This window comes from Aphelocoma coerulescens, chromosome 4A (genome assembly GCF_041296385.1).
Source record: "Aphelocoma coerulescens isolate FSJ_1873_10779 chromosome 4A, UR_Acoe_1.0, whole genome shotgun sequence".
Lineage (NCBI taxonomy): Eukaryota > Metazoa > Chordata > Aves > Passeriformes > Corvidae > Aphelocoma > Aphelocoma coerulescens.
The window spans coordinates 18,258,130-18,271,778 of NC_091018.1; the positions used below are offsets into that span (position 1 = coordinate 18,258,130).

The 13,649-nt window shown below is 54.3% G+C and overlaps 2 protein-coding genes across 5 annotated transcripts; one reads left to right on the forward strand and one right to left on the reverse strand.

Moving 5' to 3' along the window:
* The first annotated feature begins 284 nt into the window (after window positions 1–284).
* RBM41 (RNA binding motif protein 41) lies at window positions 285–7,008 on the forward strand. Of its 3 annotated transcripts, XM_069014947.1 has the most exons (7): window positions 285–359; window positions 976–1,092; window positions 1,196–1,388; window positions 4,087–4,291; window positions 5,211–5,587; window positions 6,115–6,262; window positions 6,750–7,008. In XM_069014947.1, the coding sequence occupies exons 1-7, from the start codon at window positions 352–354 to the stop codon at window positions 6,821–6,823; spliced, it is 1,122 nt and encodes a 373-aa protein (XP_068871048.1). In that variant the 5' UTR covers window positions 285–351; the 3' UTR covers window positions 6,824–7,008. The 3 variants fall into 3 exon arrangements, with proteins under 3 accessions (XP_068871048.1, XP_068871049.1, XP_068871047.1); XM_069014948.1 differs by lacking the exon at window positions 285–359 and having other exon boundaries at window positions 908–1,092; window positions 6,626–7,008; XM_069014946.1 differs by lacking the exon at window positions 285–359 and having other exon boundaries at window positions 908–1,092.
* Window positions 7,009–7,284: 276 nt separating this feature from the next.
* LOC138110559 (nuclear pore glycoprotein p62-like) lies at window positions 7,285–13,349 on the reverse strand. Of its 2 annotated transcripts, none has more exons than XM_069015616.1 (12): window positions 12,989–13,349; window positions 11,794–12,182; window positions 11,451–11,531; window positions 10,848–10,982; window positions 10,561–10,665; window positions 10,029–10,137; window positions 9,730–9,874; window positions 9,289–9,338; window positions 9,034–9,168; window positions 8,250–8,361; window positions 7,796–7,862; window positions 7,285–7,500 (listed from the first exon to the last, which is right to left on the reverse strand). In XM_069015616.1, the coding sequence occupies exons 1-12, from the start codon at window positions 13,291–13,293 to the stop codon at window positions 7,409–7,411; spliced, it is 1,725 nt and encodes a 574-aa protein (XP_068871717.1). In that variant the 5' UTR covers window positions 13,294–13,349; the 3' UTR covers window positions 7,285–7,408. The 2 variants fall into 2 exon arrangements, with proteins under 2 accessions (XP_068871717.1, XP_068871716.1); XM_069015615.1 differs by having other exon boundaries at window positions 11,451–11,561.
* Window positions 13,350–13,649: the final 300 nt, after the last annotated feature.

Below are 13,649 nucleotides of genomic sequence, written 5' to 3' on the forward strand. Positions count from 1 at the left end.
GGTTGACTTTACTTCCCATTACCCTGCTCTAATTTAGTTAGCAATACACTTAATTTCTATCTCTCAGTCGAGCCCGTTGTGCCCGTGACGGCATTTGATGACAGATCTCTTCCGGTCCTTCTCTCAACCCTTGAACCCTGCATTAAATTTTCTCTCCAGCTGCAGAGAGGAGTGAGCGAGAGGCTTCGGGGGCTGCCTGTGGCTCAGCCCACGACGAGGCAGCGCCTCAGGGGCTGCTCCGGGCCGCGCCGCTCGCCCCGGCCGCTCCTTCCGGGCAGCGGCTCCCGGCGCTCCCCGCGCACCGCGGGCGCTGCCGGGCCTTGGAGTCCGGAGCGGCGGAGCGGCGGGGCCATGCGCCGGTGAGCGGGGTTCCCGGGGTCCCCAGACTGCCCTCACGGGCTCGGCCCCTCCGCCGGTCACGGCCCGGGCTCGGTGCCACCCCCAGTCGCCGTTTGCGGGGCGTCCCGGAGCGGTGCGGGTCCGGAGGGGGCGGTGCGGAAGCGCGGCTGCCCGCTCTGGGTGTGGGGTGAGGGGATTTGGGGTCTCTCTGCTCCCAAGCAGGTGGCCCCGGGAAGGGAAAAGCGCTGAAATTCACAGTTTCTCTTCAGCGTCACGATTTCCTTTCTTTCTTCCCTGACTCATTTGAAACTGGCAGTGTCTGTCTAGATGCTGATGCGAAACGATTTCGGTCAATAAAAATGATTGCATGTGATCTTACAATAAACAAAAAAGCCCCCCACCAATACAAAAACACCCGAAGGCTCCTTGGGGTACTTGAACATTCTCAAAGTAGTCCCAAATCTGTTGACTTTTCTAGTAACGTTAAAGAGAGCTTTGGTCTAGTTTTGGTTCCTTGTTCTTTAAATCCCATTAAATCAGCTAAAAAGGTACAGGAGCTGTAGCAAGGATGTGTTTTGAGCAGGGCTTCCCCCGTTGCCTTACTGACCGCGCCTGTGCTGTGCCTATGTGCCCCAGGGTGAACAGCAGCGTCTCCAGCGATGAGCTTCTCCTGGAAGACTTGGAGACAGAAGGAGAGAGGCAGCTGAAGAGCCTCCTTCACCACCAGCTCGACACCACTGTCTCCATCGAGCAGTAAGTCCTCATCTGGCCCAGGCGTGGTTTGAGAGAGACCAGCCCCTTGCTGTCCCCCAGCTCCTCAGTGCTGTTTGTGCTGTTGTGTTGCTTTGGCTCACAGGTGCAAGTCCAAGCGGAGATGCTTTGCCCCTGCAGCTTTTTACAAACCTTTCGGGGAAGAGGCCGCGGGGGCTTTGACCCTGTCGCAGTTCCAGGCCCTGCAGGAGAGCGACAAAGAAACCTCCTCTCTCCGGGAACTGGGGCTCTCTGACTCGGAGATTCTGCTCTGGAAGAACCAGGCTTCAGCAAGCAAGGTGGGCATGCTCTGCTCCCATCTGAGTGTGGTCAGGTCCCTCTGATCCTGTGGCACTCTGGTAGAAAATTCCAGTCCTTTGTAAGCTCTGCGGTAAAGAATGGCTGCTCGTTGTGTCCCTTGCCTTTAGCCCAGCACGATCCTACATTTCTTCTGGCCTGTTTTCTTTTGTGGGATGGTCAGTGTTAAAAGATGTGGTGGGGACAGGAGTGGGTCCTGTGGAACACTGCAGGACATGAGGATATTCCTGCCTCTGCCTTGATCTCAAACAAAAAATTCCACTCGCTTATACCTGTGTATGAAGGATTTAAATGCCAGAAGAGAAGAAGGAGGAAATATTTCAAGACACCTCAATGTCCTCCTTTGAGTATCCTGATACATCCCTGGATCCCGTTCCTGATTTGGGATGGCTGTTTGCAGGGAGGGTTTTGTGTGTTCTCCTTAGGGGCTTGCAGGTGCTTCAGGGGCCCTGGGACAGCCACATGAAAGCAGTGCAGAGCTGTCAGACCAAGTGTGTGTGGTGGCAGTGCCTTGGCTCCTCCCTGGGTGCTGTTCCAGCAGGTTTTTCCTCTTCCCCCACCTTCACCCCTTTCTTTCACATTCCAGAGACAAGAGGCTTTTGTGGCTGTCCTGTGTCAGGTGCACTGAAGTGTCTAGCTTTTAGTTGGCCAAACTAGAAGATGCAGAACAGGACTTGGGCTGATCCTTGGCCTCCCTCTGTCTCCTGTTCCTGAGCGATAGCTGTGTGCAGGAGAGAGTTGTCTGTGGTAATCAGGGGTTTGCCTCTTTTCAGCTGAAGTCATCACTTGCTTTGGTGTTTAAATGCAAATCCAGCCCTGATTAAAGCTTGGTGTAGAGAGGGGTGGTGTTAATTTAAGAATAAAAATGAATGTCAGCAGTACCAGCTGTTATATTTAGTATGAAATGAATTCTGGGACGTTCACAAATAAAGATTAGTATGGAAAACACTGCTCTGACAGAAAAAACGGTGACCTCAGGGTATGTCTTCTACAGATTGTGAGAGAAGAATACTTAGAGAGAAGGCCCAAGTCAGGTAGTGATATGCAGCTTTGTACGTGGAGGCCCTGAGTGAAAGATTCCACCACCAGTGATGAGTAATGTCAGCTGAGACAGAGAGGACTTCAGATTGCCTGGGGAGCTCTTGGGAAAGTACTGAGTGCAGATTTCTGTTATTTTCAGCTGCTAAGTGCAGCTTTTTTGAAAACAAAGTACAACAAATGATTTCTGGGAATTGCTTTTCTGTATAAACAGCCTTTTGTGCCTCAGGGAAGCTGTGAAATGGTGAATGGAAGAAGCCGTGCAGATGTGGGGCAGAGGTACCACGGGAAAGTCTTTGTTAGGTTGTGCTCAGTGCAGGGAGAAAGCCTGGTTTCTTGCCCGAGGCAGAAGGACCTGCCACAGTGATTCTCAAACTGAATTTGAGGACAGAAAATCCACCTGCAGCCCCATAAAAGTGTGTTCTCTGTGTTCTGATTGAGGGGGGAGCAGAAATGCCCTTTCAGCAGCTGGGGTGTGTCTCTGTGCTTTGGAGTGGCCCATTGTGCTAGTTTGAAAACAAACCAGTGGGAGGCACCAAGTCAGAATAACAATTTAATGGAAATAAAGAAAGGAAAAGAAAGTAAAAGAAAACACTGACAGAGTCAAGATACAGCCTGAGTCCCTGTTAGGCAGGGTGGTGGTAGCAGTCTGGTAGAATGGTGGCTGCAATCCTCTGAAGTGGTGATCCTGTAGTAGAAGGGGTCTGCTCTTCCTCAGAAAGTCCAGTGGTGGCTGTGTAGCTCCTGTCCTCTGGAAATCCAGTGGGAAGGTTGTCTGTGGTGTTCAGAGTCTCAGATTATATCCACGATGGGATGCTTGGTTCCTCCCTCTGGGTGGAGCATCTCACAGTAGGGTAATGAGTCATGAGGCCAAGTGTTGATTAGGCTCATTAACAGAAGATGGTCCGGAGGGAGTTATCTGGGAGTCATCAACAGAAGATGGTCCGGAGGGAGTTATCTCTGAGTCATGGGCAGGACAATGATGGGCCATTAACAGCAAGAGAGTCTGGGGGGAGGAGGCAAGGAAACACTGCCCCACCTGATTTCAACAGCTCATGAGGATGGTAATAGAATACACCTCAACCCAGGACACTCATGCAGTGAGGTTTGTTTATGCAGGGATGCTCCCTCCCCGCAGGTGAGCTGTGAGGGCTGTGCTGCAGTTCCTGCGTGGCTCAGTGGTGCTGGTCAGGGTTTAATCCTCAGCATAAACCTCAGGGTCTCAGAGTAAGAGCGTGGTGGAAACTTGAGCTCGGGGATGCTGTAGGTGTGGGGAGAGAATTGCCAAAGGGGGGTTGTGCAGTCACTGAAGGTGGCTGTGGAGAATGGCTGTGGCTGTCAGAGGCTGCAGGGACAGAGGGACACAGGCCGGGGAGAGGGAAGCAGCACAGGCAGGTCATGAGAAAGGAGCTGTTGCTCCACTTCCCTCAAGAACTGAGCTTGCTGTGTGGTTGTATTTGTCCTATCCTTGCTGGACCTCTGGGTGCCCTGGGGGATGGTCCCTAATTGCACCCACTGCAGGGCTGGGGCTGTGACATTCGACTTGCTCTGAGAAGGAGGCCCGTGCCATTCCTGAGCCAAGCCGTGCCATTCCTGAGCCAAGCCGTGCCATTCCTGAGCCAAACCATGCTTGTTTTCCAGGGCTCTGGGCTGGGGGCAGCCCCGGAGGCCACGCAGGACCGGCTTCATGCCATCCAGGAGAAGCTGGAGGAGCGCCAGCGCATCCTGGCGCTACCGCAGAGGTTTGCGGGCAGCAAGCAGCTGAGCCGGCGGGAGATGGAGATCGAGAACGCCCTTTTCCAGGGAACAGACCGACATTCCTTCCTCCGGGCCCTCTACCACGAAGGTCTGTGGGCTCAGGGCTCTTCCTGCCTTGGCTCCAGCACAGAGAGCCAGGCTGTGTGGGAGCCCAACACATTTCTGTCTGGCCTTCTGTCCCTGAAGCTGTGGTTCTGCTTTGGTGCTGTGTGGGAGGAGATATTTTCTTCTCTTACAGGAGCAGAGAGTTGGTTCTCTGAAGGGTTTAATATAGAGGCTTTTAAAGTCCATTTCTGGAGAGCGTGGATCTCCTTGATGTGTTGCATGTAGTGCAGAGCAGCTCAGGGTGTGGGAGAGGAGCCGGGGTTATGCTTTGGTAGAGCCTCGAGGTCTGAGTTACACAAAGTGCCTATGTGGGACTGAGATTGTTCCTTCTCTGAGGTAACTGCAGGGGGTGAAGGAAGCAAAGGCACAGAGCAAGTAAGAGGAGGAATGACTTGTTAAAGCCTCCTCCCTGAAGTGGAATTGGATCCAGTTGTAGGCTGGGAGATGCTGGTCTCACATTTGTCCTCATTTCCATTAAATAGAATTAAAAAAGATCATTGATCAGTCCCTGTCATGGACCTTCTTTAAACCCAGGAGCTTAAGCTGATGTCCTTGGAAGCAAAAAATGTATATTCCATGTAGAGGTACAGGAAGGCAGCATGGCCCACCCTGGCTGTGCATGCAGGAGGAGGAGGGTGTGTTGAAATGCGGCTGCAGATAAGCAAGTGAGGGCATCTCTGAAGAGAAGAGCTCTGATGTAGCACTGCTGGAGCTGCTGCTCTCTGCAGGTTTATCCTGAGCTGAGGGACCAGCACTTGCTGGGGCTGCTCTTCTAAACAGTGTGCAGGGCCTGGGCATGGAGGCTGGGGTGAAACAGGGTTTCTCCCTTGTCTCTTCTTGCAGTCCATGTGTTTTCCAGGTTATTGGTGGTAGTTACCACGTTTCTCTGTTATGAATTTTAGATGACACTCAGAAGAGGGGAACTGATGAAAAGGACCCCATGGTTCAGCTGGAGAGTGTTTACCAAGAACTGCTGAGCAAGAAGTGCCCTGAAAAAGTCCAGTGTGCTACAAGTGACCCCTGCTTGTCCCCTTCCCCGGCCCCACAGGGGGCTGTGACTGAGGAGTCATCCCTTCCAGACCAGGAGGAGCAGGCAGAACAGGCAGCAAGTCCCAGTGTTTCTGCAACAAAGCCCCACCAGTCCCCTCCAAGGCCTGTGGTTATCAAAGAGCCAGTAGAGTTTGTCCCAGAAGAGGAGATCCTCAAGAACCGCCTGTCAGAGGAAGAACTCCGGAAAATACCCAGGTTCTCATCCTACCATCCAGGGGAGCCCAGCAAGGTAAGCTGAGATGAACCAGGGTTTATCCTTGCTCACCAGGATGCCCTGAAGTTGTGTCAGTAGGCAAAGGCTCCTCTTTGCTGTTGCCTTGAAGTTGCTTGGCTGATCCTCCAGGCCAAGGGGGAGAGCAGCCTCCACTCTGGGCTCTGATGGGAAGTCACCAGCCTGGGAAAGAGTAAGCCCAGCCCTCCCTGGCTCCAGCAGGTCACCTGTCAAGATGTGCTCTGTCTGTCTGGGCCTGGCTGAGGCCTGCTGTCACCTTACTCAAACTGTGCCTATCTGGTAGCTGGAGATTGTTGCATTTTATGAATAACTGAAACTGTCAGCACTTGGTGCAGGCAAGCAGGGTGATGCCTTGAGTTCAGAGCTGCCTTTCTGTGTACAGCCACCTGTCCTCCAAGTGCTATCATTAGCACTTGGGTGTGAGGGTTGAGCTAATTCACACCCTGGAGCTGTACAGATTTGGGACCAGGCTGAAAGGAGTCTTTGCATGGCAAAGGCTGACTGACCCTCTGTCTCTGTTACAGGTGCTGTATTTGAAGAACCTGGGCCCCCGAGTGACCATGAAGGACCTGGTGTCCTTGTTTGCTCGGTTCCAGAAGGAGGACAGCCCACTGATCCAATTCCGCCTCCTGAGCGGCCGGATGAGGGATCAGGCCTTCATCACCTTCCCTGGTGAGTTGCTGCCTCGTGCCTTTCAGTTCTTCCCTGACTCCCAAAGGTGTCACATCCTCCTGCAGGGCACTGGGCTGCTGCCAAGCCTGCTCTCCAAGGAGAAGCAGGGGAATTCACTCCATTCTCTTCTATCATACCACAGTCCTTCCCCTGGGTTGGAAGAGGATGGATGAGGGCAGAAGTGATGTGGTGTGTCACGGGCAGTGTTTATTCAGCGTGTCAGTGTTGCTGGAGGGTCCCCACACCACACTAGTTGTAGAGCAGGCTGTGGGGCCATCAGATGGGAGCACCCCTAGGAACACCCTGTGTCCCTGTGCCAGCACCTGCTGGGTGCCCTGTGCCCACTGTGCCCTCTTGTTGCAGACATGGAGTCGGCCCAGAGCGCGCTGCAGCTGCTGAATGGATACAAGCTGCAGGGGAAGCCCCTGGTGATCGCCTTTGGGAAAAGCAGGAAGCATTTGCCAGAGGCTGACTCTGCCATCCCCAGCTCCTCGGCTGCAGAGAACCCTCCTGCCACGTGAGGGATGGAGAAAGAACCAGCAGCCTTGTGGATTTCATTGAGCTGGGGGAACGCCGTGGTTGAACATGGGACAATGAAGGACACTTGGGAGCCAACGTGCAGGTCCAGCAATCTCAGAGTGTGGAAGGGAGAGCTGGGGACTGGGCTCTTGCTTCAGAGAGGGGAGTGCCTGGACCCTGTTGTGGTAAGGAGGGAGGGAAGAGGCCAGGTGAATAAATGCACTTATTGTGGTATTTCCTTAGTGTGTGCTGATTGATGTTTATTGTCCACAAGGCTGCTAGAGCTGAGGGTGCTGCATTCTGCTGCTGCAGGCCTGTGTTCACACTTCAGCCCCTTGGGAGCCTCCCAGCTCTGCTCTGGCTTCCCCAGAGACAAGGGACTGCCCCGAGCCCTCCAAGGCAGCATTTGTGTATCTCACCAGTCTGCAGGCACAGCTAAAGCACAGAGCCCACACTTCCCCCACAAACTTCATGCAGTTTCTCCTGCCCAACACAACAAAGACTTTGGAACAAACAACACATTTTATTGCAAGAAAAGAAACGAAGCCAGGTCCTCATTTCAGACCTCAAACACCTCTGTTTTTTCTGTGGAGGTTTTGTGTTCATCCTTTGAACATTGGGACTGTTTCAATCAAACGTGATCCTAAAGCTGCGCTCCTGCTCCTTGCGGCGACTCTCACAAACCTTTGTCACCTCTTCCACCTTTCTCTGCAGCACAGCTGTGGGAGAAACAAGGGATTAATGTCACAGTCACCCCAGACCACAACCCTGCAGAAGGAGAAAGAAAAACATTCAAGCAGGGCTTTTTTGGTAAAACAGCTGCGGTTGCCAGGAATTACTTCTCAGCAGCGGCCTATAATGAGACACACCAGGAGAATTCAGCACAGAAGGGACAGTGGCATTGAAGGTGAGGAGGAAGACTCCTCAGGCATCTTCAGGGATGAACAACAAACACTCAGACACGTGCTCCTGCTTTCCATTCACATTCCCAAAAGGCTGCAGGAGAAATCTCACCTGAGTTCTGGTCAATCCACTGCAGGGAATCCATGTGTGCATTCAAAATCTTACAGATCTGCTGGAGCTGAGCAGAGAGAGAAGGTGCAAGTCAGTTGTGACACTGCATGAACACTAAGAGGAGTCAAGGGCAAGTTTCTCCTTGCACAGCTTCCCTAAGCCAGCAGCTACTTGCCCAGGGAAGCCTGTGCAGCAGCCCTGGTGCTTTGCTTCTCCTTACCAGCAAGAAGACTGCATAGTTTATATATCTGTGGCTTTGGCTTATTTTAACTTAGACCAAGGAACCAGCAGAACATTCAACATCCTTGGCTTCAAGTGGCAAAATTAAAAATGAACGTGGAAAAATGCTGAAGGGAAATTTTTACTGAAAAAAAGCTGCTCAGTAAAGTCATAAGGAGCATCAAGACCAATTTAATACATATCATTAAAAATAAAAATAGAAGCATGCATTTACTGGGTCACTCGTGTCTGCAGGGCCTCTTGTTGTATTCAAATGCTCAGTGATGTCCTTCAGATCTTGTGCCATGCGCTTCAGCTGAGCATCGATGTTTTCAGCCAGTTTGTAGCTGCAGAGCACACGAGAACCAAGGTCAGAAGGTTTGAGGAGAACTTTGAAGACTTGCACCAGCTATGGGCAATCAGAATGAGCTTCCACATCTGCAGCCAAGGCTGGCAGAGACCCGGGAACAGCACCCAGAGAGGCTCCATCACCCACATGAAGTGACTCCCAAGCCCTTGATCTACACACGGAGAAAGAAAAGCGAGAGAGTGGGGGACTTCCTGGAAGGCTTTGTCAGAACTGAAGGAAGCAGCGAACCTGGATTCCTCAAGATTCCTTATCTCTTGAGCCAGAAAAACACTGCCCTTAATTAGCCTGTAACGATGTATCACTAAAGGCATACGAGGATGCTGGTGCCACACACAGTTCACTCTGCTCTCACCACTTCTGTCAGTGAAGAATCATTAATTTTCAGAGATTATGCCAAAATTAGTAACCTCTTCCAAAACAGCTGATTAGACCAATATCCAAAGAGCATTTCATGCTGATTCAAGGGCTTCCACTCACTGTTCTAGTTTCTAATGAGTAAAATCTAAGTTGCCATGCATGAAACAGGATTAATTATCTGACAGCAGCCACTCATTGTTCAACACTGTCACACATGCCAGCTCTGCCTCCTGCTGACCGATATCACCACAGGACACTGCTCATCCCCCATCCCCAGCAGATTTGTGCTCACGTCCTCTCCCGTTCCTCATCCGCGTGCTGCAGGTAGATGGTCCCGCTCTGTTCCTTCACAGACTCCTCCAGAGGGGTCAGCAAGTCCTCCAGCTCTTTCTGCTGGGACAGAATGAAGTCCAGTTCCTGATCCAGTCTGAAAAGAGAAAATGCCAACTGCTTCCCTTTCACGTTGCAGACATTCCGGAGCTGTCACACAACGGCAGGACAACGCAGAGAAGAAAGAAAATCATTTCAAGTGCTCACAGTCTCCTACCTCTTCTGATCGACCTTCACCTTCTCTACTTCCCTGTGTAACGAAGTAATCTGCAAACAGAAGACATTTCATTACACCTTGGAAACTCTCAAGTGAGCTCAGCAAAGAAGAGAGGTGGGAGGGAGAAAGCAGCACCATGCAAGTTCTGCTAGAAACAAGAGATGGTTCCATAAAGATTTACAGACCAAAGATGGAATAAGGGAGGTTCAGCTTGGAATGATCCCCCCTAAGGGGACTTGGTAGCACAGAGCAAAGTCACAGAACAGATTTCCAAACACCAAGGCCTAAAGGCCAGAGCACACGGAGAGATTGTGAAAAGCACCCAGGTGGAGCTCACTTCTATTTCTTTTACAGGCAGAAAGTGCCACTCGATGGCTTGTAACACTGAGGCCTTCAAGGACCTGAGCAAGCAGAATGAGGTTCCAGTGGGGGTCACCTCACCTTCTCTCCATTCTCTATCAGCATCCGGTCCCAGGCATTGACTTGTGTAGCTTGATGGAGGAAGTGCTTCTCTTGGTCCTCCAGTTCCAGGCTCCACTTGTTTATCAAACTCTCCAGCTGGGCATAAGTCATCACTGGGGGGGCACTGAGAGGGAGCGAGGGGCAGCACAGGGCACAAGGTCAGGAAAGAGAAACACCACAGCAAGCATTCATTGCCCCCTCCTCCTCCAGATCCCATCACCAACACTGCAGCTGCTCCTGCCCCAGGCAGGAAAGGGTCAGTGGTAACAAACACCCACCTGGTTGTGGTGGTTGTGGTTATGGCAGCTGTGGAGGTCACAGCTCCAATGGCACCAGTCGTAGTCAATGGCTTCAGATTCAAAGGAAAGCCAGAAGCAGAAGTGGTCCCTGGAAGAAGAGATTCAAGTCAAGCAACAGAGGAGGACGCACCTGGTACCTCACAAACTGAGAACAGGTCCAGGGTGCACTGCCCAGGGCTGTAGGAGCTGCAACAGATCCCTCTGAAGGGACCAACAGCAAATCCCACCTCTGTCAGGGAGGGAATGAAAACATGCCGAGCCCACGCCCTGCTCAGTCCCCTCAAGTCTTACTGTTAGAACCCATAACTACCAGCACACCCAGTTCCTCCCCTGCACCCTTGCAGTGGATGACAGAACTTCTATGTTTTCACAAAGAGATGGAAAGCATCAGAGAAAGACAGACTCTGTTGTTTTCAGTTACTCGAGGGCTTTACAAATCACAACTGCTCTGCTGCTACTCTCACAGGACAGGCTCCCTTCTCTTCAGCGACTTTCAGCATCTCACACCTACCAGTGGCAGTGCTTGTTGTGGCAGCTGTTGTTGCAGGACCTTTTAATCCAAACCCAAGTGTCCCCAGGCTGGCTGTCCCCGTGGAAGCAGTGGAAGTGGCACCAACTGTAAAGAGAAGATGCCATCAAGGGGCTGCATAACCCATGAAATGCAGGGCCCCTTGGAAAAGCTGTGCCCAGCCTGCTGCCCCCTCCCACTGCAGCAGCAGCAGCTCCAGCACCCACAGGGAGCAGCAGCCACGCTGCTCATTTACTCCCCCAGGGATAAACCTGCCTGGAGAGACTCACGTGAGAGGCCCGTGGTGGTGGCCGAGGTGGCGGCTGAAGAAGTGGCCACAGAGGCAAAGAGCGTGGGCCCCGTGGAGCCCAGCACTGAGGTGGTGCTGGTGCTGCTGGAGGCCGTTGTGGCAGCTGTGGATGTGACTGCAGAGAGAAACAGCTCCATCTGTACAAGCAGAGCTCACTGAGCTCCCACCCGCTGCACAACAACGCTGCTGAGAGAGAGGGTGACACAAACTGCCCGGCTACGCCAGGTTCTTGGGCATGTCAGCATTTTAACTCCCTTTGCCTCTTATTCTCCCTCCGCTCCCTCTCTTTCCCAATTTGCCCTTTAGGATTGTGCCTCCCTTCCACTGCGCTCCCCAAACAAGTACAGAACAGAATTTGGCCCGTGGGACACAATGAAAAATACAGGACACGCTGTCCAATGGCTCTAGGAGCTGTCCCAGATCAGCACTGCCAGGGCAAGCTCAGAGGAACAAACGCTTCTGGCCCCTTCCCACACCCCAGCATAAGATATTTGTCTACTTCCAATAGACAAATACTGCCAGGACTGCATCAGATTCCACAAAGCCTTAAGGAATTGTTTCCCAAAAAAAACCAGCTTCCTACCTCCAAGCTTGGTTCCAAAGGACAGGGTGGGTGCCTGGCTGGTACCTGTGCTCAGCGTTGCCGTGCTTGTACTCGTGGCTGCTGTTAAAGGCAGTGACCCAAAGGTTAGACCTGGATGCAGGAGCAAAAGGCAAAGATGGACTTCTTTCCTACAGGCTCAAAGAGCAATTGCTCCCCACCACTGCAGACCCTGGACAGGCCTATGAGAAACACCTCTGGCTCCAGCCCTCGCTCCTTTCTGCCCCAGCAGAAGGCAGAGGCTGCAGAGCTCCACTGCACCCTCAGATGCCCACCGTGCCCAAGGCTCCCAGGCTGCAGCTGCAGCCCCAGCCTGCTCACCCACCTGCGGGCTGCCCCCCGAGGCTGAAGGGGGCTGCTGACGGGGTGGCAGCTCCCAGGGTGGCCGTGCTGGTGGTGGCAGCAGCCGCAGGGGCCGTGCCAAAGGTCAGCCCTGCGGACGTCGCCTGCGGAGCCGCGGTGCCGATGCTGAACCCGGCTGTTGCCGCCTGAGTCGTGGTGCCACTGGAGAAGGTGAACCCTCCTGTTGTCCCAGACTGAGCCGTGCTGCTGCTGCTGCTGCTGCCAGCAGAGCCAAAGGCAAAGCCAGACGGGGCTGCTGCCTGACTCGAGGGCGTGCTGGTTGCAGCTGGGGCACCAAAAGAAAAGCCCCCTGTGATTCCAGCAGCTGGAGTGGCAGTGCTGGCTCCAAAGTTCACTTTTGGAGTATTTGCCCTAGGGAAGAAAAGAAAAGAAGCCAGTCTGCTTGAGATACACATGCACTCAGGTACACAGCTGCCTTTCTCCCTGACCTTTTGCTGACAGCAGAAGCCTCCTTTCAAAGAGATGCACACCTGTGCCACGTCTGTGTTCCCATTCTGACAACAGACTCTGTCAGCTGCTGTCATCTGCCATCTCCTGTCAGGGCTCTTTCTACTGACTCTCCCTTCACTACCTCAAGCCAGCCAGGCACCACTGGCCATTTTATGGCAGCATAAGTGAAGCTGCTCCTTCTCTCAGCTCACAATCACCCTTTCCGCTCCCTCTACACAAGGCTGCGTTTCTTCTGCTCGTCCCCATTTTAGCTCCCTTCCCACTGCTCCCATCTGCCAAGCTTTGACAGCAGCACTTCTGCGGAACCACTTCAGAGCTCACAGCCTTTCCTTAAGGACAAATCACTCCCAAACTGCCGAGAAAACATTCTGAGCACTCCAGATTCGGGTCAGGAGGAACAAGACGTTTTATATCCGTTAGCAAAGCTTTAGCATTTCCTTGTGAAAGCGTCTCCACCCCAGTTACAGACGGAAACGCGGAACATCTGCTTCCCAACACGTGGAAGAGCTCCCCCATGAAAACATCCGCCGGGACGGGCCACAGGGCTCGCTGAGCACTTTCCCATTGAGGCGATCACTGCAGGGCGCTGCGAACTCCCAGGCACAGCAGCCGAGGCTCGCTCCCTGCAGAATCCCCGGCAGAGCCCTCGCTCAGCACCGACAGGACCCCCCCTCCCCTTCCCCCCTCCCGGCCCCCCGGGCTCTCACCCCAGCGGGAAGGCGGCGGCCGCCGGGGCCGCGGGGGCCGCGCTGGCCGAGCCGAAGCTGAAGCCGGAGGGCTGCGCGGTCGTGCCCGGCCTGCTGAAGGAGAAGAGCCCGGCGGGCTGGCTGCCGCCCGCTGCCGCCGGCGCCGCCGCGCTGCCGAAGCTGAAGCCGCCCGAGGAGGAGGCGGCGGGCGCGGGCGCGGAGAAGGAGAAGCCGAAGCCGCTCGTGGTCGTGGTGGCGGCCGCTCTGGGCGCGCCCAGGCTGAAGGCGCCGCCGGGCGCGGCCGCCCCGAAGCTGAACTGGCTCATGGCGCGGCGGCGGCGGCGGCGCGGGCCGAGCTCCCTCAGGCGCGGCGGCGGCTCCGCGACCGCGCGCGCCGCGATGGCGTCACCGCGCCGCGCCCCGGCCCCGCCCTTTCGTTGTCTCTTCCTCGTCTTCCATTGGTCAGCGCGGCCGCCACTCGCGGTTCCGCGGCTCCGATTGGCTGTTCTGGCGCGGGGGGGCGGGGCGTGTGTGTGTTGCTGTGGGGACGGGGGACGCGGCTGCGGGCGGGGCTGCGGGACCGGAGGGGACCCCGGGCCTGGGTGCGGGACCGGGAATGCGGGACCGGGAATGCGGGACCGGGGTGCGGAATAGGGGGGGACACCGGGCCGGGATGCGGGAC

Bases quoted from the DNA above. Each gene is read 5' to 3' on its own strand.
- LOC138110559 (XM_069015615.1), bottom strand. From the start codon at position 13,293: ATGAGCCAGTTCAGCTTCGGGGCGGCCGCGCCCGGCGGCGCCTTCAGC. The intron at 10,138-10,560 runs GTAGGTGTGAGA...CTCTTCTTCCAG, and splicing joins CACAACAAGCACTGCCACTG to GGACCACTTCTGCTTCTGGC. The intron at 9,875-10,028 runs GTGGGTGTTTGT...GCTCCCTCTCAG, and splicing joins ACCACAACCACCACAACCAG to TGCCCCCCCAGTGATGACTT.
- RBM41 (XM_069014948.1), top strand. From the start codon at position 908: ATGTGTTTTGAGCAGGGCTTCCCCCGTTGCCTTACTGACCGCGCCTGT. The intron at 1,093-1,195 runs GTAAGTCCTCAT...TTTGGCTCACAG, and splicing joins ACCACTGTCTCCATCGAGCA to GTGCAAGTCCAAGCGGAGAT. The intron at 5,588-6,114 runs GTAAGCTGAGAT...TCTCTGTTACAG, and splicing joins ATCCAGGGGAGCCCAGCAAG to GTGCTGTATTTGAAGAACCT.